Here is a 23,490-nt window from a genome sequence, read left to right on the forward strand (position 1 = left end):
CCCAGCGTCGCTGACGGCATCAGGCGGAGCCCGGCGCGGACAGGCCGGGCCAGGAGCGGGGCAGGGACGGGCCAGGCCGGGCCATGGCTCCCGCGGCCATGCAGCCGCCCGAGGTGCAGTTCGCGCAGCGCTTGGCCGCCAACGAGAAGCGCATCCGAGACCGCGCCCTCAAGAAGCTGCGGGGCTACATCGGCGTGCGGACCCAGCGGCCCGGCGGTACGGACCGAGGCGGGCCGGGGGCCGGCGGGGCGGATAGGGACCGGGCTGGGGACAGGGACAGGGATAGGTCCCGGTGCTTGGCGGGGTTAGCGGCGGCCCCGGCGGTCGGACGGCGTGGGGATGGAAGGAAGCACCACGTGTGCGCCCTGAGCCCGGCACGCCTCCTCCGGGCTTCCTCTCGGGATTTTAAAATTTTAAAAATTTTTTTTTCTTTTACTTTACTTTTTTGTTTGTTTATTTTTTGGGGGGTTTTTTGTTTGTTTTTTGTTTGGTTGGTTTTGGTTTTTTGTTGTTGTTTTTTGGGGTGTTTTTTTTTGTTTTACCCCTGTATTTCCCCATGTACACGCACGTGTTGCCCCGGTGCTGCCGCAGGCGCAGCCCCAGCGCCCGGAGCCGAGGCACTCGTGGATCCTCGCTCGGGAAGGGTCTCCGGGCACCGGGGGGGCTCGGGAAGGATCAGCTTGGATCGAGGGAGGGTCTCGCTGGCCTCGAACGAGAGGCCATTAACAAATTATGGCCTATAATTAGTTATTAACGAATGCGAGGTGGGAGCAGGATGGCTCCTGTGCCCTCATTCCCAAGGAACAGGGCGTAAATGCACTGAAATGATCCAGGCTGGAAGCATCCCGGTATATGCTGCATGAAGTTTTATCTTCTGTTATTCCTGTGATGTGATGTCTGTCTGTTTCCATGACTGATGTTCAGGAGAATCGGAAGGAATCGAGGAAAGCTAAGTTATAATTGCAGCTGATTCTATGTAACCCATTTGGGTTACCTGTTACTTTCAATTCATAGTATCAAAAGAATTTCTTCTACGTTTTTCTAAAAATTCTACTTGGGGCTGTATATTGGCACCTTAGAACTAAGAGTTCACTGGTGTCCCGGGAGCCAGTTTGAGGCTGGCAAGGCCAGTCTGAAGCTCCCTGCACCTGAAACTGTGCACATGTGCACAGTTTCCACATGGATGTGTGTTATTCCTATACCTCATATTACATATAATACATCTAATATAATGTATAATCTATATTTTGTGTTTCTTTTATATACAACATATCTTTTTATAAGCTGCTTTCTACACTTTTATTACAATATATTTAAATTATTTATTATTGCGTATTACATCTATATTTTATATATTGGTGTATATTTTATATCTATGTATATAAAAAGCCATATATATATGGCTTTGGGGAACCAGCCTAAAGCTGACCCCAAGAGCTGAACTGCAGCTGGAGTGCTGGTTGGACCTCCCTGAATTCCTTGAAAAGACTGTAGAGTGAATATTGTTTCTTGCCTTTCCAAGTAGTATTTGACCCATTAGCCACGTCTGACAGAGGGAAGGACACCTAGAACAGCCTTACAGGGTCAGGCCAGGGAGCCAAACAGGCATTATCCCATTCCTGGCAGTTGACATAGATTTAGGGATTGCCTGGGGACTAGGATGGTGTACATCATGTACCTCCCAGGTACTTTCTATTTTTTAGCTCTGGAGACTTTCCAAGGGGGGGCTGTGTGTTCAGTGGTGCTCTGTGCATCTCACTGCAAAGTGCAGATTCCTTGCAGTTTGTGGAAACAGCCACAGGAAGGACAGGGGTGCCCATAACTGAGGGAAAAGGCTGCAGGTTCAGACACTGCTTTAAAATATCATGAAACCATCACAGGGGAATGGCTCAGCTGGGCTGTGAACCTTTTGCATGTTAAAATCAGCACACCACGGAATGCAAATGAGTAGGAAACAAGGGTGACTAATTTCCAGAGCTCTCAGATTTACTTGCTGTTAGGTACTATCCAAACTGGTAGTATTGAAACAAAGATTAACTTCTTTGGGCTTGGAGAAAAAGCATGTTCAGAAGAGAGGGGTTTTTTTAAGTTATTAATAAATTAGCAGTTAAATATATAAAGTTGTTTTACAGATATATATATATATATATATAAAGTTATTTATTTTAGCAGTTATTTATTAATTAGCAATTATATTATAATAGATATGCTTATACCCATCCAGTGTTCTGAAGGGATTCACACATCAGGCAAGCCAGGTAAGGTGCCCTGACCTGAGGAGTTGGGAATGTGCTGAATTTTGGCAGAAGTGCTGGAGTTCACCTGATGTTCAGGGCTGTCAGGTGTTTATTATATAGACAGGACTGCTCTGTGTGGTCTGTGCTAAGGCTGAGGGAGCTTCTTAATTTTCAGCAAGAAGTTAAACTCTGTAGAAGGCATTGAACTAGCAAATTAATGGATGAAGGAATAGTAAACAGAAATAACTTCTAGCAAAAGAGGGCAGATTGCTGGGGGGGTTTCCTGTCTGACAGAGCTGCACTTACTTGGGCCTGGATCTGTAAAGGATTTCTATAATCTCCACTGAAATGTGCCTGTGTGGATGTGGTCCATTGCAATTATCTAGAATAGGAGAAATTGTAACATATTCAATGATAGCTGTAGCAAAACAGCCCAACTCCCCAAGGCTTGCATTAAAGTAGCTCTGAGTGGTTGTAACACCTTAATCCCAGCTGCCACAATACACAGAACAGAGTTACTGTGCACAGGGACAGTTACAATTCAAGCCCTAAAGCCAAAATCTTTCTCAGGATAGGTTCAAGGTATAGAAGGCCTTCAGTTCTGGGCACTGGGATTGCTAATAAAATGCATTCAGGTTTTAAAATAACCTTAATTTAGTGGGTTTTTATGTGCCAGCTGTGGCTGGGGGCAGCACATAAAGGTGAAGAACAGAAAACACAATCTTGAAACTAGGCTTTTGAGGCATGAGGATAAGAGAATTGCTCTAATTTTTGGTCTGAATCTTATGTCAAATGGACACAGGACTGCCTAGGACACTTTAAAAAGCCCTGTGTGTATGAAAAGCAAAAAAACCCCATGAAAGTCTGTGTTTTCCTTCCTCAGAGCACAAGAACAGGCTGTCCAGGGCAGTGGTGGAGTTTATGTCCCTGTAGGGATTTAAAAGATGTGGAGATGTGGCACTTGGGACGTGGTTTAGTGCTGGCCTTGCAGTGATTATCTGAGAGGTCTTTTCCAACCTGAATAATTCTGTGAACTCCTGAGCCACATTTATAGGTAGCAGGCTCTGTAGGGTTAATGCTGCCTGTGAGGTTAAAACTACTTCATACCACTCAGTATGTCACATATAATTCCCTTAAGACATGTTATTAATTTTAATTTTTCAATGAATATTAAATCAGTTAATCAAGTTGTTTCATGTTTTATCATAACAGTACTGTCAAATCTGAGTGAAATTTACAATTAATGCTTAATATTACTGGACATATTGCTTCCTACATAGCATTTTGCATATTTCCTGACTTTCTTTTCAAGCAAGCAGGGCTAATGTGTCTGCAGGTGTTTTTGTCTGAGTGAATTTTGCTTTCAAATTACTTGGTTCAAGGGGAAGGTGCACAATTTAGATCTTGCATTGTGTCTCAGGCTTTTTGACTGGCAGACCCCTGACACAGTGATCTTTTTGGAGCAAATTTGAGCTTGCTGAAGATGATGACCTTTTCAAAGTGATTTTTCATGAGATTGCGTGGGAGTATTTAATAGGCCATAGTTTGAAAATAGCTGTAGTGTAGGTCATTGTAGCTGCCTTGTAACAATGTACTGTTATAATTTTATTTCACATAAATTTACCTGATGTAATGAAAAATCCAATTTTTGAGCAGGTATTAATGGCTTTCTATGCAGTACTTTACTTCTGGAATGTGAAAATATTTTTTTACTGTTAAAATTCAGGTGTTAGCACATCCCAAGACTACTGTATCAAAAAACTTTCATTATAGTTACTCAAGTTCTTTGACTGTAAAGTTTAATGTAGAAATAAATGTGTTAATTGCTATAAGTTTATTTTATCAAAACAAACCCCTAGTAAGGAGTAAAACTATTGGTAGAGTGCAATACTTTCATTAAAAATAACAACAAAAAATCGTATTTCTTGTAAAACTATTTCTGATACTCTCATTAAAAATTTCTTTCAGACTTAGTGTTAAAAATATGCCAGAGGCATTTATCAGAATTATCTTGGTATTCCTCTTACCTGTGATTGCTTTGAAATCTTTGTAATCTTTGTTTTAGTACAAGGTAGAAGCTCACAGTTTCTATCACTGTTCTATGCCAGATTGCCTTCCAGTTAATGTGCTTACAGTAGCAACCCAGAGAAAATAACAAAAACAAAGAAGAAAGCAGGGAGCAGAGTGAACTGCATGAAAATATTTTGGTGGAAAGTGTGGTTTTTTCCTTTCATTCAGACTTGTTCTGTACTGTAGGTGGCTTCAGTCAGGAAGAACTGCTGAAAATATGGAAAGGCCTTTTCTATTGTATGTGGATGCAGGATAAACCTCTGCTTCAGGTATAGTAGCTGGGTCTGTATTTGCTTGAGGGGGCCCCTCCAAAATACACTCTAGTGACATTTAATAATTTAGAATGGAGAAAATGATCTTTTTTTTCCCTTCCCCTGCAGCCCATCTGTGGCATGTGCAGGAGAAGACGTGACTGTAACTCAGTGATCTGAATTTGAACAGATCATATTTGGAGTCACCTTCTGAAGGGCAGGTGTAGCTGTTTACCTTTCAGAAGGAGAGCTAAAATAGATGCCTCATGGAATGTTGATTTTGTGTAACTAAAACAGTAAAAGCAGGTTGCCCTTAGCTGCAGCTACAACATTTGTGTAGATTTTAGTGTGAGGGTTCCACACTTCCTTTTCCTTTGTTAGTTCAGTAGCACTTCCTCTACTGCCAAATTTGTCCCTACTGCATATTTTTGTCAACTTCTACTAGTTTGTCTCCCTGCTTTCCAAAGATACTGGTTTTGGAGTACCAGCTCTCAGTAACCTCAATTTTCCGATCACTTGTCTGCATGAACAAGGTTTATGTCACACATAGCTCACAGCCCTCCACAGAGACCTGTATGAGAGAGCAGTGCTCCATAAGTTTTGCATCATTTATTTATTCAAATACTTGGGGTTCTTCTCCTAATTTTATTTTGTCTGCTGTCAGAAAGATGGTTTGATCTGGTGAAATGAACAGGTTTTGATACCCTTGAAACCTCTCTTCCAGCTGACCTAGTCCCAGTGCAAGGATAACTGCAGTACTATAGCAGATGTTGAGAGAATGTTTTTCATTCTGAGAGCTGTTTAATGAAATTCATACTTCTTGCTGGTTGCTGGTCATATGTTTAATGAGGAGACCAAACTCTAAAACATGCTACACTAACTATATTTATTTACTTTTAGGAGGAACTTGCAGCCAATATCTCCCAGCTTATCCACGTGTTTCAGAATACAGAGACTCGTAAGTACTATTTAATTACCAAATGCTTTGTAGGGTGCTCCCCTCTTTGGTGATTCCACTATCACAGTGCCAGAATAAAGACAGACAGACAGACAGAGGGGCTGTTTTGGTGGCTTTTTCTTTCCTTTTTGTCCAGCTGGTCAGTGTGATTCCATTAAGGGATGCAGGAGCTGCAGGTTTTTTCTGGCTGTTGCAGAAGAGTTGTGTCTTGAGTGGGTAACAGGTGAGATTTTTGAGGACAGGTAGCAAAACAAACTTGTCCCCTTACTTCTCCATTCTGCATAGGCTGTTCTGTGTATTTCCTGCTCCAAACCAGCCTTATTTCATGAACTGTTAAGCCCCTGGTATTCAGAATGCTTATGAAATGGAGTGCTCAGTCAATGCCAAAAATGCCTGGGTAGAAGTGGGTGCAGAAGAGATATTTTTCTCAAATATGTGCATATAACACATTGTGTGTATATAACACAAAATAGATACAAATCTGTCCCTGTAACTAAACTTGCTTTTAAAAGTAGCTGTGTGCCTTTTCTTGTATTGCTCTCGAGTTTAATTGATTATTGTAGCAGTGTCAGGCCTGTCTTCCCACAGCTCTGTCCCTGTCACTAGGAGAATCCTAGGGCAGTGCATCCCTTTCTTGAGACCCTGTCAGATCAGCAGAAGAGCCCAGTGTGCCAGACATGCAGGTGTTTCTGCTTGCTCCCTTGCAGGACACCTGTTCATCCAGACGTTTTGGCAGACGATGAACCGGGAGTGGAACGGGATTGACAATCTGCGGCTGGACAAGTACTACATGGTAATTGTACCTCTCTGGTGGTGTCATTAGTGATAGGTAATTAATAAGAGGTAATTATGCCTCTCTGGGTGGTGTTTTTTCCTGGAAAATGTGTGGTGCTGGTGTGCTGGAAGGCAGCTCTGTCTGCAGATGCATTGGTGTGTATTGTAAGAGAAGGGAAGATATCATCTTCTTGACACGTTGCAAGAGATGTTTGTTTTAAAGGCTTGCTCTCACCACTGCATGAACCTCAAAGCCAGCACAGTTTATGTTGTGCTCAAGTGCCTTTCCTTCTAACATAGTGATTTTTCTCATTGATTTCTATACTGGAATATAAATACTGTCTCAAGTGACACAGTATCAGCATCAATTTTTTAGATCAGACTGTTTAAAGACTCTTTTATGACTCTGCAGTAGAACCCAAACTTTCCACCAGTAAGGTATCCACTGTAGTATATTCAGTAGTCAGAATTCTTTCTATAGGAAACAGAATATTTAAACAGGAACTAGAATCTTAAAAAGCATACCTTTGTAAAGAACAAAATCCCATTATCTTCTTCTTTGAAAGAAGTTAATTGCAGCACATTCACTGGTGTTTTTTCTTTCCCAATATTAGCAGATAGAAGTTATTTCAGTAAGTCAAGTGTTTTGAGCCAGTTGAATGTGGCTGTTTTACATATGACTGTCTCTTAGTGCAATTTTCAAGTAAATTAAACTATTATTGTTATCATCTGACCCATATTATTGTGTCCAGTTTAAGCTGTGGCTTTTCTTAGATTAAGGCAGTACTTAATGAAGAAATCAGGGGTGTGAATCAAGAGGAAGCTGTATAGAAATGATAATGAATTTTTGTGCTTAGCATATGAAAATAGTTTGTTGTCCTTTTTTGCTTCACAGCCCCCTTCTGTTGCATTACATGATAGACATGTTTTGACATTCTGTCAAAACATTCATGTGAGGCAGCTTCCACTTTGTGCTGTAGAGGTTGACCAAGAAATCTGTTCATATTGCAGCCACAGTGGCTCCTTTACCTGATGTCATAAACAACATGCTTAACAGATTCTGTGCTTTGCAGCTGATGCGTCTGATTTTGAGGCAATCCTTTGAAGTGCTGAAAAGAAATGAATGGGATGAGGGGTAAGCAGATTTCTGAATGTTGTTGCATCATAAACAAGTCACCCAATATACCTGCATTCAAATATATTTTTATTTAATAGATTCTTCTTTTCCATAGATGCCACTGTCATGAAATCTTAACATTAAGGCTTATTTGTTCTTCATATCACTTTGTTCAGTAACATAGTAATGAGTTACATGTCATTAAATTAAATACAGTATTTAATGTATTTTATTTTCTGATGTAGCCAGAAGAGCTATCAATGAAATATCAGCTACAGAGAGACTAGACAGGGAATCTGAATCCTAGAAAACACAGAAAAGGATTTTTTGTGTTTTTATGGCTTTCTGATTGGCTCTGATTTTTTTAAAGTATTTATTTTATTGTGGTCAATCATGGTGACTTCTCTTCTGATAGGACAAACCCCTTAATTGAAAACTAGCCTCCTGTATGTTGTAAACCTCAGTGGTTTTGGTTGTATTTCTTCTATATTCTATTAAAAGGAAAATAATTGCAGTCATTTGCTCTGTCTAGAGCTCTTGTGCCACTTTTAAGTTTGTTGTCTTTAAATTGATGAAGAGATTTAAATCTTTTAATTGAAAGTGCTTGATAACCCAGTGTTAAGGTTATCCTTTCTCTCATCATCTGAAGTGTGGGATGCACACAGGCATGTTTTTGTGGAAACAGAAAAGAATGCAGAGCTAAAGGACACCCCATCCCTGCTGTTTCATGTTAATTTTGCACTGGGTAAATGCCCTCAAGTTGAAGAGATGAAAATGTTCCTTGACAGGAGCAGAAGGTGTGGGAGGAGGTTTGATAAAGCTGAAGCCCTTCTTCCCACACACATGGTCACCCAAACTGATTTCTGACAAGGTTTCTTATGGCTTTGGCCTCCATCTCTCACTGGAAGGAGGCAGTGTGGGAAGAGAGGATCATGATTCCTTTCTTTGCAGAGAGAGGGAGCTCAAGAACTGCCTTTCCCTCCTGAGTGGAGCCAAGAAGCTGCCTAGCATGACTTTCTTCCCTCTTAAAGTCTTTTAAAATGGATTTGAAGAAACATGTATTAAAGTAAAATTGAAAGAATGCTTATGGTTTTTCAGTGTTCTTTGGGACTGGAAATGTTTGTTCTGGGCAAAATTGCAGCAGGTGCCAAAGAATGCCAGGGGACAAAGCTTGGAATATACAAAACTTTATTTTCCTGAAAGATAGCAATGATAGGCCTCAGAGTTAAAAAAGAAGGGAAAAAATTCAAATTGGGTAGCTGTCCATAACTGTGAAGAAGTGGAGTTTGTTTTTAAGGCAAATAAGACATGAGCAATTGAATATTAATCCCTTATTTTTTTTCCCTCTTTATTTTTTTTTTCAGTCTAGTTGAACCATTGCTGCAGCTATTAATGAAAGAAGTTATGGACCCGGACAGCAATTCTCCCACTGGGATAAAGTTCCATTTCATTGATATCTATCTGGATGAATTGGCTAAAGTTGGTGCAAAGGAGGTTAGAAAATACTTTGTGATTTTATTTCTGATTGATGTTAACTGTGGCATGAAGCATCTTAGAGGAAATTTAATTTTTAGGTTATGTAATTTTTAATGGTTTTAAATATAACAACACTGAGTAAGCATGAAGAAAGTGACTTATTACACATTATGCTTTTGCTTTTGTTCATGTCTTTGACAGTGGGAATATGGTAGTTTCTCCCAAGTTCCTGAGTACTGCTATGCTGCTCCAAATTGAGGTTGGAAAAATAGTGATGAAATAGTTAGACTATTCTCATCTCTTTGTTTCAGAGGGGACTCAGTGTAATTTCCCTTGTGTGAGCATGTTTTCCAGTCTTTGCTTTTGCAAAGGCTGACATAAAGCCTGCTCTTGGATCGTTGTGTAGCACCTAAATAGAGGAGGAAAGTGAGCTTTCACAGTTGTCTCATATTTGCCTATTGCTGTCTGTGCATTGTGCAGTTCACCCCCACATCCAGATGTTTGTTTTGCTGGTGACATCTGTCTTGCTCTGCTGTGTGTTACTGTGACAGTTCATTGATGGCCCTTAATTTTGGCTGCTGTTCCAGTGTTCCTTGCAGTCAGTCCATTCAAACCAGTCCTGCCTGCAGGTTTTGAGGTTCTGGATTGTGGATCAAGAGAGAGATAAAGTCTGCAGCAGAGAATTGGAGCCCAAATCATTTCTGCTGCTGTCACACACTGTAGCTAAGCCACTGACTGGGAGCCTGGAGAGGGGAGTGAGTCCCCCAGACTGTATGAAATCACAGATGATGCTCATATATTGGATTTTGAAGGGAAGAGTCTTTATCTTTAGCTCTGCTGTAGCTGAGAGGGTCCAAGCAGCCCAGTTAAGAGAAACACAAATCCTGTTCTTGTCTGCTACAGACCTTTGGGAAAGTACACAAAATTATTTAAGCTTTCTCTGCCTCATGGTTCCTTATCTGAAGTAAGAAGTTTTGTTGTATTTCTGTACTCAGCAGAATAAATCTGCAAGGCAATCAGTGTTTTGATAATATTTCCAGGGAATATCTGGAAGTTAGTGGTAGCAAAAAGGCCCTGGATACCTCTACCAGCTGGAATTAGATAATATGCTGAAAGACTGTTAAAGAAGATCCCCCAACAGCAATTCCTGTACAAGCACCAATACTCAAGGAATTTCAGTGTTATACACATGCAGTATTTTCTGTACTCACATTTTTTTTCTTTCCAATCAAACAGCTCACAGCAGACCAGAATCTCAAGTTCATTGAACCTTTCTGCAAAATTGCTGCCAAATCAAAGGAGTAAGTTTGATGAAAGAATAAATATTTTTAAGAATTAAGAAACTCTGAATATGGTAATAAATGGATCAAAAAATCATAATTTCATAATGTAGAGAAAGAAGGGTATTTTACCAGCAATGTGCACAGTCATATGAAAATAACTTGTGTTTATCAAAGCTATAGATAGTCTCCATGGATTTATAAGAACTCTATCAACCTTTGTTGGTTAATTTGCCCAGTTATTTTAATTTTTTTAATGCATAGAGCAGCTGAGCTGCTTCTTTGCAGTGTAATATAGGTCAGCATATAAAGAGTGACATTTAAGAGGGGCACATTAGCAGGACACTGCTTGGATTAAAGGATTTCTGTTTAGGGAGTAACAGGTTGACTTTCATAATCTGAAGAGTTTGGTGTTCTTCCACATTCTTTGTCATCCATTTTCCCTCAAATTCCCACTTTTTTAACCTGGGAGGGAGGGTGTTTATGGTCTGCCTTTGGGCTCACCCTGCTCTCTGTGACAGTCGGCGTGTGCTCCACGCTGTGGCCACCGGTGTCTTCGAGATGATCGTGGACCAGTCCCCCTTCGCCATCGAGGACCTGATGAAAGAGCTGGGTACCAACAGTGATGAGGAGAATGCTTCTGAAGAAGGCAGACAGGAAAATGAAGAGATGCTTAAAACCAAAGGTAAGGAGGAAACTCTAAATTTCCCTGGTAAGAGTTGCTAGGAAACAGGTTTCAGGAAACCCGTTTCCTGAAAATACATTTCTGTTCTAAACCAATCAAACACATGTTCAGGATGTTGTAAGGGTAATTGTGTTTTCCTGTCTTCCCTTCAGATGTGCTTAGTAAAGCTTGTTCTTTGGAGTCACTTATCTCAGACAAAATATTAATATTCAGTCTTTTTTCTATAATAGCAGACAGATCTCTGTCAAGAAAATCAGCACAGAATGCTGAAAACACAGAGGGTATTAATGAAAATGCTGATGATGGGATCGGGACTGTTCTTCAGGTTAGTGGCTCTTTTGCTCTGTTAATGATATTTCTGCTCTCTTTTTTCCCCCATTCCTTTCAAGAGATGAAGAAGTAAAGGGTGTTAATGGATAAACACGTTAGAAAATTTTAATCTCCTGATTTATTATAAGGTGGTATTTATGTAATGTGTATTCTAGCAGTGGTAGTAAAATAAATCCATGTCTAAATTCCTCTTTCCTCTCTCCCATATCTTCTGTTGTCTGCTCCTCCCTTCCTGTTCCAAGATTTAAAAAATGTGTATGCTAAAAGTCAAGTCAGTGAGGGTGGGGAAGCAATCAGCCTAATTTTCATTGAACATGGATGATGGGATACATTGAGGAGAGAGAGTAATATGTTACAATTTGGGCTTTTAAACCCAGGGCAAGTGAAGTGTAGTGATTCTGACAGATCCTCCCATCAAACACACTTGCAGGTGGATACACTTCATGTATTTGTGGCTTTTAAACAAGAATTAGGACATGGCACACTTTAAATCTGATATTTAGCTAAATATTTATGGGAGTTTTGAAGTGGGTTGGCTTTTCTCTTGAGTAAGAAATCAGGTTAGGAACATTTGAGAACATGATACCAAGTTCAGCTGTTCTGTTAATGAAGCAGCCATCTGTACAAGTCAGTGTGTGAAGAGGGCGTAAATTTCAACAGGAAAACATTTTGGGTTTAAAGGAGGTGTCTGCTTCAAGATGTGTATCTTTACAAGTTACCTATTGAACTTAATACTTGATATATTTGTAACACGAGTTGCACTGGGTTGTCTTGCATGGATAAACTAAGAACAGCTGTGTTGTACTTTCCTCCAACAGTTTGATTACAAGGCTGTTGCTGACAAAATCTTCGAATTTGCCAGCAAGAAAAACACACCTTCCCTGAACAGAAAGCGGCTGTACAAGCTGGTCAAAAAGTGAGTTCTGCTGAAATACACCTTGTCCTAAGCTACTTTGGTTTTCTTTCTGCCCAACCTGTCTTGTCCTGACACCATTGTCATGCTGTTCCTCATTGGTACCAGCCAGCTGCAGCCAGCTGGGGTTTATCTGCACAGTGTGGGTTTGATCTGCAGGATGTGACATCAGCTTGGGTGTGATGCAAGGAACAGATGCAGCAAAAGTGTTAAATTGTTGTTTTCTCAATACTTTCAGTGATTTGGTTTGAGTAGGGGGGTTACTGAGGCAGATCTCTTCTGGAGTTTGTAACTTCCTATGCAAAAATATGTTGTTCCTGTTTTGACAAAACCATAGTAAGTGCAGTGATGCTGTTCTGCTAGTGTTATTATTGGTACTGATTGTGCAATAATGTTTTGGTTTTTCTTTTCTCCCTTCCTCTCACCTGCAGGTTCCAGGACTTGGCAGAAGGTAAGGACTGAGCAGCAGATAGAAACAGTAGTCTCTGTCTTTATTTTCCATTAAATTACATATCATGTTCCCATACAATGTGTATTGGAATTATTTTTTCCTCATTTTTTAATGTGCATTTCAGAAATATTATATTGGGGGTTTTGTGGGTTTTAAAAATCTCATTAAGACACATTACACATATTTTGGAGATGGCCAAATTCCTTTCACAATTTGAGCAACCCTGTACTTTTTTCTTAAATGAAAGATGATTATTTTTGCTTAAGCAAATAGGAGTGGGTCATATGTTTTTCTTTAAGGTTGGGTGGGGGAAAAGGAGTTGTTTTTTTCTTTCTGTGAGAGTTATGCTGTTTATGAGCAGCATAACTCTTCATAGAAGTAGGACTCTCAGTTTCCTCATACCTTATCCTTCCTCAACAGGAATCTTCCCCCAAGATATTCCTGAAGAAGTTTCTACAGATGAAGATGATGATGATGAATCCGGTAGGCGAAAGCGAAAGAAAAAAGCTGTGAAGCCTTGGCAGCAAAATGAGCTGGAAAAAATAGAAGGTAAGGGAAGATCAATATTTGGGAGAGAGACAATCTGCAATGACTTGAGCAGTTTGGCAAAGTGTCAGATAAAAGCTGTTCTGAGGAAGGCAACACTATTGTTCAGGATGTGCTGATTTGTATCCTGTTGTGATGAAGGTTAAATGTGAAATTCAGTTCTCTTGGGTGGGTGGATTTCTCTTGCTAATTCTGGGGCAAGCATCACCTCAAAAAATTCAGTCAAAAGCAGAATTGAAAGCAGCTGTTTGCATTGCTCCTGTAGGAAAGCAGAAACATGTCTTAAAACAGGAGGAGTGTTAGAATATAAGAATTTGGGATGTTGAAATACTTAACCCCTGAGCTGCCCTTCTGATGGGCTTAACAGGTGGGTAATAATAACTCTTTTTAGGGATGTTCCTATGAAAAATAGGGTTGCCACAGGGAATGGTTTAGATCTTACCTGTGACAAGGCAAAATTAGAAAAATATTAATTAGGCTAGATGTCATCAGGCTGCAGTGTCCTGAGCAGCTGTAACAGTAAAACTGTGCAGGCTGATAACAGGAAAATGATGCACCTATTTTAAAATAAAAGAACAAAAATAGAATAGAATTCAGTTGTTGTGAGTACCTTTGTGTTTCACATGTATGTTATGGCATTGTTTTTGGGATGGATTTAGAGGATAAAGAAGATCTGTCAAGTGGGAAGGTGCCATCAGTTCCCCAGAGGAAGAGGAAAAAAAGGAAGAAGAGGGACAACCCAAGTGCTGATTCTGGAACAGCTGATGGAAATTGTGAGGAGGGAAAAGCTGAAACATCTGGATCCAATGCTTCTAGCCAGGAAAAGGTGCCAGAAAATAAAAAGGAGAGGAAGAGAAAAAAAATTGTAGTAAATGAGGCCAGTGAGACCACAGATGTAGCAACTGACACCAGAGAAAATCACAGTATCTGTGTGCAGAACAGCCTGAGTGATGCAGAACAGAGTAAAAAGAGTCAGCTGAAGAAAATGAATCCTAAAGTGCAGAATGTTCCTGCAAAACCAGCGTGTCAGAATAGACCAGCCACTGCCAGTGCAGCAGAGGATGTCAGCCCTTCTGTCACTCTGTTACCCCCCAAGGCTGTGAAAAAGAAGCAGAAAGGAGGGGCTGTCCTGGTGAATGGGGATCCCCCTGTGCAGCAAACTGACCTGAAACCCAGCAAGGAAGGCTTGCTAGGGACCCTGCCAAGAAAGGCAGGGGCTGAATCTGCACCCTCCACAAAGGACACACTGAAGACAAAGACAAAGTTAGTTGGTTTGGAAGGGATGAAAGTCTCCAGTCAGAATGGAGCAACTCTGAAAAAGAAGAGAAAAGTGAAAGAGGTGCTAAACTCTGTCGAAGCCAATGGAGTTCTGGAGACTGTATGCAAGAAAAACAGGAAGGTGGTATGTACATCTCATTCTTTTCTCTGCCTGCTTCAGGAACTGCCAGGCTCATTTTCTGATCTGGCTTGAGCTTTCTGAGCATGGGGCTGCTTGGGCTGCGTGCTGATGTCATCATGCATTGTCACCAGAAAAGAACTTGATTCCCCAGAAATCCACACACTGCTACAGTGTCACACCCTCCTGTACAATGACACTAAATCCTGTGCCAGCCACTCAGCTGGAAGAACCTATCTAGCTGAAAAATGGGATGTTAGGGGCAAGATGGGGTTGTCTTTTTTTTTGTCCTTTTTTTTTCTTTGGTCCCTGGGTTAATGATTCTTTTGCACTGGGTCTCTGTTTGAGCTTTACAGCATGCTCACAAAGGGCATCATATTTTGGCAAAACAGTGAGAAATGGGAAGATGGGACATCCCTTCTGCAGCAGCAGCAGCACACTAGATTAGGATCAGCTCCTTGTGAAACTGCTCACAGCAATTCCAGGAGTGGCTTCTGCTTGCTCACTGCTCCATCTTAAAAAAACTGATAGGACTGTCTGGGGAAATGATTTGGGAAAGAGAATATTGGAATATACACTGGAACATTGGAATAGAGAATATGACACTGTGACCTTTAATGGCTGTGTGATCACATGTATGAATGGTCCAGTTTTTATAAACACAACACTGTGCTTGTTCACTAGGGAGGTCTGATGTCTTCTTGTTCAAAAATGTATGCCTTGCAGTTTGGGAATAACCAATTTTTTTGACCTCTCTACCTTCACCCCCATTTTCTCCCTTGTAATAGGTAGAATAGTGTTGATTTTTCTCAATGATTTGAAAGTCAGAAAGCATTTTGCACTGTATAATTTTGATAGTGGTTAAGAAAGAGAGTGCAGGTGTTCTTCCCTCTCCTGCTACTGAAATTCTTTTTAACTGCTCATTTCCCATGTGCATATTCACCCTAACACATTCAGGAGTTTAGTTACATTCTTGGAAGTCTTGCTGACAGTCTTACTTTGGTGGAAAAAAATTCATGAAGCACAGATGAGATTATGAGTACAAAAAAGAGTTAAAGCTTCATGTTTTGAACCTATGAACTCACTTCTGTTTGATTTATGTTTAAACCTGTAGGATTAGTTAAGTAGTGCAGCCTTGTATATGGAAATAGAACTACTCAGTCCTTCAGGAGAAAAAATTCATATTGAAACTTTGCTTAAATAGGAATAAAATAACTGACATTTTCTGGTTTTTGATGATGAAGTGCTGAGAGGGAGGAGCCAAAAGGTTTCTCTCTCCCCACTATTCAAACTGCATTTCTCTCACTGTGGGGCTTCCAAAGTAAGGAACCATTGCCTTTGTCTCCTACCTCAATATTCCATGTTTCACACCTGGTTTTTCTTTGCCTATAAAAGTTTAATTTCCAAGAAAATATGATTATGACACCCCCATGTCTTTCTGTGAGAGTTTGCTGCAGGTGACCAATAGGTTCCAAAACCTGTGAGAGACTCAAGACAAGAAGTTCCTGTAGACTTCGTGGGAGTGAGTTGTTGGCATAACTTAGTGTAGGCACTGAGGGAAAGGCAGCAGCACAACCCAGCACTGGCCTGTTGGCTGGCAGGGCATGGGCTACTGGGTCACTCTTCATGTGGAATTCCAAAGAAATTATGGCATTTGCTTTTTCTTGCTCAGTCCACACAGTTGTGTGAGTGTGTGTGTTAAAAGGGATGGAGACAAGGAAAGGCACTTTGAAGTTGAGTCAGGAGGAGAGGGAGAATACTGATGGAAGAAAGAAGAGGTCAGGGGAAAGTTTAAATTGTACAAATGAGGAGGAAATTAAGCTTTGCTAATTTTGTTTTCATTGCTTGAGAAATAACATGTTGTTTTCTTTCCTTGTTTTAGTTATGCAATCCTGGCCTTGTGCCCAGAAATGAGGGACATGTTTTGATTCTTGATTTCAAGGACAACACACACCTCCAGAGAGTTAGCTTCAAATATTCAGAGGAAAGAGGAGGAGACGAAGGGGAAAAAAAAAACAGATGAGATCAGCATTATTTCAGAGTTGTCTCCACAATTCAGAAAAGGAGAAGTCTTGTGGTTTTTCCTTTTATTTGAAGCAGAAGTGATTTTCAAATCAAAAGAGGCCATATCTGCTGTGCATTTCCCAGTTTGTCAGTGACTATCTTTGGAATTCCATGTCTGTAGGTTGATGAGAAGCATAACTGAACTTTCCCTCACCACAGTCCACAGACAGCAGGTTAGAAAGCTCTGCCAGTGCAAGTCCTAAGAATTGCCTGGTACTGGAGACAAGAATTGCTTTAAATACCATAAAAGTATGGATTTTAGGCAGCAAACCACCAGCATTACACAATACTGAATTTCTGAAAGTGTAGTCAGATTTCATACTCCATTTTTTCCTTCAAAGTCTTCATCTTAGCCCAAAGCTGTGTTTGTTCATTAGTTATTTATCTAATTCATCCAGGGGTACCACAGAAGAGTTTTGGCTTATGGTGAAGGAAAAAAAATGATCACTTGTGTGCAGGAGAGATGGATCAATTGCAAAGTATCCTCATGCACATGGAGAAAACATGTTTGTTTGCACTCTGCTGGGCTTGGCAGATATATTACAAATTCTTCCTTTTGTGCTGTGCAATGACTTTCCTATTTCTGCACAGAGCTTGCCTTCAACTTATGCTTTCAGTCATGCTAATTGCAAAATTACCTTCTGGGAGCTAAACATGGTGATTTAACTGATGTGAGTGTGTGGTCAGCACTGGTCACAGCACCAGGTATTATTTAATACAGAACTTTGTACTGAAGCATTTTCCCTTTCCTTCCTTGACAGGAAAGCAGTGCTGCTCTGCCACCATTAAAGAAAAAGAAAGCAAAACCAGGAAGTGATTTTGTAAAATTTGAAAAATCAACTGTACCAAAGGCAGTGTTCTTCAGGAAAGCCAGAAGCACCATCTCTTCCCCCAGGACACCCATGCAGGTGAGGTGATCTCACAAAGGGCAGCTGAGTCTGGGAACAAATGTCTTCCCAAGCAAGCTCCTCATCACTCATGATGTCTTTTCCACTCTCTGTTAGTCTCCTAACATGAGCTGATATAACTGGAAATGCTGCTGCTGTAGACAGAGTCACACATGGCTCCAGAGTTTCAGAAAATGAGTTAGAGATGTCTCTGAAATCTCTTCTTCCCTCCCATCTGCTTTCAGTCTTCTTGTTGAACATGCACCATTCTGAACCTGCTTATTTCACAAGAAAGCAAAAACAAACTGATTTCAGTCTCACAAAGGGACTTTAAGCCTCCATTTCTTGTTTGTGGAAAGTAGCAAGAGTGCAGGGCTTCAAAAGTCTGACCTCTTCTCTAGACCTTTTTAACATTTAAAGCTTTCCAAGTCCTCTTAGTTTGAGGCCTGAGTGCAGTAGGGCCAGTCTGTTTAACACACAAATATCCTCTTGTTTGTTGATGACTTACATAATGACACTAAGGAGACTATGTGATTTCTGCACAAATGCAATATGTTTGCTTTTGGCTAGGAAAACAGTGCTGTCTTAGCTGCAGTCAGTGCCAGAGGAGTGGGGCAATTCTAAGCAAAATGAAGGAAGAAGTAGGCTGTTTTACATCAATGGGTGCAAATGAAAGAACTCAAAGCATTGCCTCAAAAATCCCCTTTTATTTTATGTCTTTATTTTGCTTTATAGCTGAACAAACTGCAGACACCCAGCTCCAAAAGAGTCACGTTTGGCTTGAATAAAAACATGACTGCAGGTGAGTCTGATACGTGTGTGTGTCCACAGTGTCTCTGGTAACTGAGGAATGGGGAAGTGATACACACTCACACACCTGTGAGACACCTCTAAAACAGGATGGTTCTGTTCCTGTCTCAGTATTTGTGTTTAGTTTACAAACCCTGCTCAAGTTCCTTCCCAGAGGAGATGGTAAAGTTTAGGACATTCAGCCCTGCAGCTAGACCTGAGCAATTCCAGGGTGCTGCATTAGTGACCTGCAGAAGGAGCCTCATGGGTGGAAAACTGCAGCAGGGTGCTGAACTTACCTTCCTGAGCTGCCTGTGTGCAGAGCTCCTCTGGAAACACCTGCACTTCACAGTCTTCATTGCTCACTTCTGTTTCCCAAGGCAAAGATGCTGACATGCTGATAAAATCAGACTTAGTAGCAAAGTTTGCTTTTTATTTTGGCTGCTTGTGGCTTATGAATGATCATGAGTAGATAAAGGTCACTTCCCTTCTGTAAGCAGGGGGTATTTTCCCTGTTAAATAAATGTCTTGCTCCATAGCATACAATTATATTCCATGTATTCATTTAGCTACTTTTTAACTCTCTGAAGTGTGCAAAAGGTCAAGTTCAAACTGAGAACAGTGTATTTAGGTAAATGTCTTCATGTCAATATAACACAGCTGAACAAAATGAAAAATAAGTGTCTCCCTGCTGGCTGAGGGGATGGCCAGGAGTCTCTAGAACTGTTCAGCAGTCAGAGTAGAGACACTGCTTACCCACTGTCATCTTTTAAAGCTGGGTGGGGTATTTTCCAGGATAGCTGGAACACTCGTGTCTGAGGAAAAGGCCCAGGGTCTCTGGTGCTCTGTGGAACCACGGGGAGGGTTCACAGTGGATTGCAGCAGACCCTGTTCCCCAAGGGCTGTTACTGTCATATTTTCTGAAAAATCCCTTTGCTCAGGATTTTTCTCATTGGAAGCTGAGAAGCATCAGAGAAAAATGAAAATAATAATTATCTGATTGCTTCTCCTGTGTTTGCTGCTTTGGAATGTGGTCTGGACATTGTTTACCCCAACTGGTCATTCTTTGATTGGTTTCATGTGAATTGTTTTGACTTAATAACCAATCACCTCCAGCTTTGTCGGGACTCTGGAAGCAGTCACGAGTTTTCATTGTCATTCTTTGTAGCCTTCTGTCTGTATCCTTTCTCTATTCTTTAGTATACTTTTAGTATACCTTTCTTGAATATAATATAATACCATAAAATAATAAATTAGCCTTCTAAGAACATAGAGTCAGATTCATCAATTCCTCCTTCATCCTGGCAATCCCAAAAATACCACAGAGGGGCTCTGCTGAGAGATGTGCTTCACTACCATCTCTTTTCTCTGCCAAGGCTTCTGAGCCTTGCTGGGCTTGAGGATCCAACTCAGGCTTCTAGGGCTGGGAAGTTACACAATTGACTGACAGGCCCAGTTATTCCAGGGGTTGAACTTCATTTTAATTTGTTGACTTGTTTTTCAACAGAATTCAAAAAGACTGACAAAAGTATATTGGTGAGCCCAGAAGGACCCTCCCGCGTGGCTTTCAATCCTGAACAGAAACCTCGTCATGGGGTGCTGAAGTCACCCACAGTGACCCCAGCAAAAGAACCCCAAATGAAGAGACCATTTACTATGTCAGCTAAGAAGAGATCAACTGCTGTGGACTTCTTTTAAACCAACAAATGTGGCCTACTTTTGTACAGGACATTTTGCTAACCTAGAATGTTCTCTGGAGGTATTTTGAACTTCTTTATTTTTTTAAGTTAATACAAATTGTATATACAAAATTCTGATTATGACCTGGGTCATTGCTATTTTGAAACCACTTCAGCTCTACCTTCAAATACTTGTTTTGTCTTTTTACAGAAAAGAAACAAAACCCAATCTCTGCTCAGGTTTGGTCTACAAAAAGTATGGTCTCCGCCCATATCATTCCCAAGAGACTTGTCCATTTAATGAAGGAATGTTCAGGGTTTGATTGTTCCAGAGATTTTTTTTTTTTTTTGAGCCAGTGTAAGACAACTTGCACTTCATGCTGTTAAACTGTCTTTCATTAGACAGAGCTTAAATTGCAAAAAGGCAATGCAAATTTTAAGCCTACTTGATCATGTATTTTAAAATTCTACTCTGTCATTTATCATGTGTCACCCCTGGCATTCTGTTAATTCTTCTGGAAATAATGATTACCTTGTGTGTCTGTTTAATAACAGCTGGACTTGGGTAGCTTTGCAGCTAGCAAGAGAGCTTTCCCTGGGATAAGAAACCCTTAGCTGTTGCTCAAGTGGTCACTGGTGCAAATAAACCTTCACAGCTGGTTGCCTGCTGAGCTGGGGACAAGTCACCCCATTATTTTCAGTCATGCAAGTGCCAAAGCTGGCTTGAGCCTGTCACACTGTGAGCTGGCTCCTTCTCTTCACTGAACTGAAATTCATGCAGGAGAAATCTTTGATATTTCCAGGTCTTCCCCCAGCCCCCTCTGCTGCCTTTCCTGAAGGTCTGCCAGGACTCCTGGGTTTCTGCTTTAGCAGCTGGTGCTACGACACTGAGCCACAACTCAGCCCTGCTTCAGTGCATGAACCTCACTGAAGTGAGCTAGATGGCTGTGGTGCATCTTTGGGTAGGACACATCTCTCTGAAAGCTTTGTGCCTCTCACTACAGGGTGAAACTTTACAGCCCATGCAGCTTGGTTTTAGTTTTGATGTAGAATCAGATGTCCACTTGGCATTTCTTGGAGTTCAGTTTTTATTTGGATATTTTATTACTACTCTGCGTGTTTTGTTTTTAATTTGCTTCTTTGGTAAAGATTGAGGTGCATTGCTGCAAGAGATCATTTATGTCATCTGAATGGGAACAGTGAGGAGGGGAAGAGTAGATTAAAATAAAAGTTTTTTGATACAATTGAAAGATTTGAAATCTTTCTTTGGAAATTTTCCTTATGTGAATGAGGCAAAAGCTTTGCAGCAGATCTCTACATTAGAGCTCAGCTTGGAAGCACAGCCTGGTGCCAGAGCAAAGTTGTTTATGAAGCTTCACACCAGTTATTGCTGTGATCCTGTAAGAGAGAGGGTGAACCTGCTTCATTACCTTGTCTTAGGATAACTGGATTATCAGTTAAATAAACTGATAAATGCTTATTTAGCTACTTCACCCAGCAGAAGTAGATTTTGTGACATATTTGCATACTTCAGTGTGGATTTTACCAGTCCTCTGCCAGATAACTCCTCGTAAGCAACGGTATTGAAACTGTTCTTTTGTACCTCATCTACAATTGCTTCACAATGCTGGGGTACTCCCAGATGGCTGTTTGGTCTCAGCTGCTCAATTCTAATCTGTCCCAGCTCTCTCACTATGTTTGTGACAGTCCATGGTTTGTGGTACTGCCAGAAATTAATTTTGCTCTTGTCTTTTCCCATTTACAGTGAAGAACTGAATTTCATTTGGTTTTGGTATTGGTCTAGGCTGTAGCTCTTTCTGTGATCAATAAAGAACTCTGGAGAATACATTGATAAATTAATGATATTCATTTATGCAAGTATTGTTCATTTATGTTTTAAAAAACTCATTGTAAATTAGCATAATGGATTTTATTGACAAGATGATGGTAAGTAGGGTGTAACAGCCTGTTCAATATGTTGTACTGTTACTTTGTCCTGTGGGTGAAAAGTCTCTTGTGGAATATGCATAAAACCATTTGTATGTGCATGGTTGTGAATGCCTCAGGTTGGAGATGCCACATTCCTCCATGGATAGAGATGCAAACAATCACTTGGTGGATCTGGTGTGCACAGAAAAATCCAGGATCCAGACACATTAGGGTTTGGTTTGGTTTGAATACATATAACTTATTATGGAAATGTGTTGATTGTCTGGGTGTTTCTCTGTTGATTGTAGATCCACTGAACCTGTTGTTTGCCCAACTATTTTGTTGCCCACAGTGTTAAACAGGGCAGAAATGGCAGTCAGGTTTTTATCTAAAATTTTAGTGATGTGGTTGCTTGTTGCAATGCATCCATAATCCATCTGTGCCATGAAACTGGTGCAGTGTTTTGTAAATATACCTGTGAGGTGGGTATTGTCTTCAGTGGTGTCTGGAATTTCATTCAGGACAACTTTACAAAACAAAACCCAACCACTGTCAATGCAGTTTGTTCAGGATTGTTGGGTTAAATTTGAATACATTACCCAAATTATTTGGATAGTGACAATGCCAATAAGCATTGAAGACAAAAAAGAAAAAGAAAAAAGAAATGTAACTCGCAATATCCGCTGCATAGACACAATGGTACTCTGAGGAGAGATGTAGTGGTAAGAAAAGACAAAGGAAAACTCATCTGACCTGTTTGATGTCACTTCATGGGGTTTTTTTCAGTGTTCTTCCAGCTCCCTAGCTGCCACCCATGCTCTGAGTCAAAAATAATGTGGCCTAACTTTCAAAGGACAGTGGTTTTTAATGATTGTCTCTGTATTTTTGTTACAAATTTGATCAACTTTGTCAAGCTCTAATAGTTTATAATTCTTCATAGCTTCAAGAGAACTCAAAAGCACAGAATTAATTCAGCAAGGCAAAAAGTTGAAATTCTATTTCAATTATTGGATGCAAGATCTCTTATAGTCAGTCTGTCAAAGCTGTGTGACTTGGAAAGTGCCCTTTGTCATGAATTACCTGCTCTGAGATTTCATTAGAGACAGGAAAAAAGTATCATTTTATGTTCCTCTGCAAGAGCATTGTTAATACAAATACAATGTCTAAGCATTACATCATTTAATCTAGTCCAATAAACCATATTTTTTGTGGATGTTGTATTTTGGGTAAATCTGTGTATTTGGGAGGTTGGAGAGGGTAACATCTTAAAAGGGGGGCCACTTAAAAGCACAAAGTTGTTCTTGCTGGTGTGCACCTGCTTTCTGTCTTTTCCTTTTATTTGATAGTATAAAGAGCCCAAACTGAAGAAGACTCAGACACTTTTGCAGTAGGCTGGGGACAGGACATAGCTGTTCATACACCTTGAACTCATACCTTTGGAACTTTGGGTTCCAAAGGTATGAGGTTCAAGATGTATGAACTTAGGATAAGAGATAGCAGCACCTAAAAGACTGCTCCAGAGAAATTAGTAGATCACACCCTGTCACTGCTTGATGAAAATTGAAAACTGAAGTGATAATGTGGCAGTATGTGCACTGCAGAGTGCCAGGATAGGTGGGAGATGGACACTTGAAAAGCTCTTGGCCTGTTTGTTACCA

General features: G+C 40.6%; 1 protein-coding gene across 1 annotated transcript; it reads left to right on the forward strand.

Moving 5' to 3' along the window:
• Positions 1-3: 3 nt before the first annotated feature.
• Positions 4-23,045, forward strand: RRP1B (ribosomal RNA processing 1B). Its single transcript, XM_071430232.1, has 16 exons — positions 4-216; positions 4,494-4,576; positions 5,459-5,516; positions 6,224-6,309; positions 7,364-7,425; positions 8,772-8,901; positions 10,120-10,184; positions 10,685-10,848; positions 11,079-11,173; positions 11,997-12,094; positions 12,523-12,542; positions 12,963-13,091; positions 13,748-14,490; positions 17,310-17,456; positions 18,171-18,237; positions 19,732-23,045. Exons 1-16 carry the CDS (start codon positions 84-86, stop codon positions 19,920-19,922), a joined length of 2,271 nt encoding a protein of 756 aa, XP_071286333.1. The 5' UTR covers positions 4-83; the 3' UTR covers positions 19,923-23,045.
• Positions 23,046-23,490: the final 445 nt, after the last annotated feature.

This window comes from Agelaius tricolor, unplaced genomic scaffold, assembly GCF_023055355.1.
Source record: "Agelaius tricolor isolate 1412-34295 unplaced genomic scaffold, bAgeTri1.0.p SCAF_7, whole genome shotgun sequence".
Classification (NCBI taxonomy): Eukaryota; Metazoa; Chordata; class Aves; order Passeriformes; family Icteridae; genus Agelaius; species Agelaius tricolor.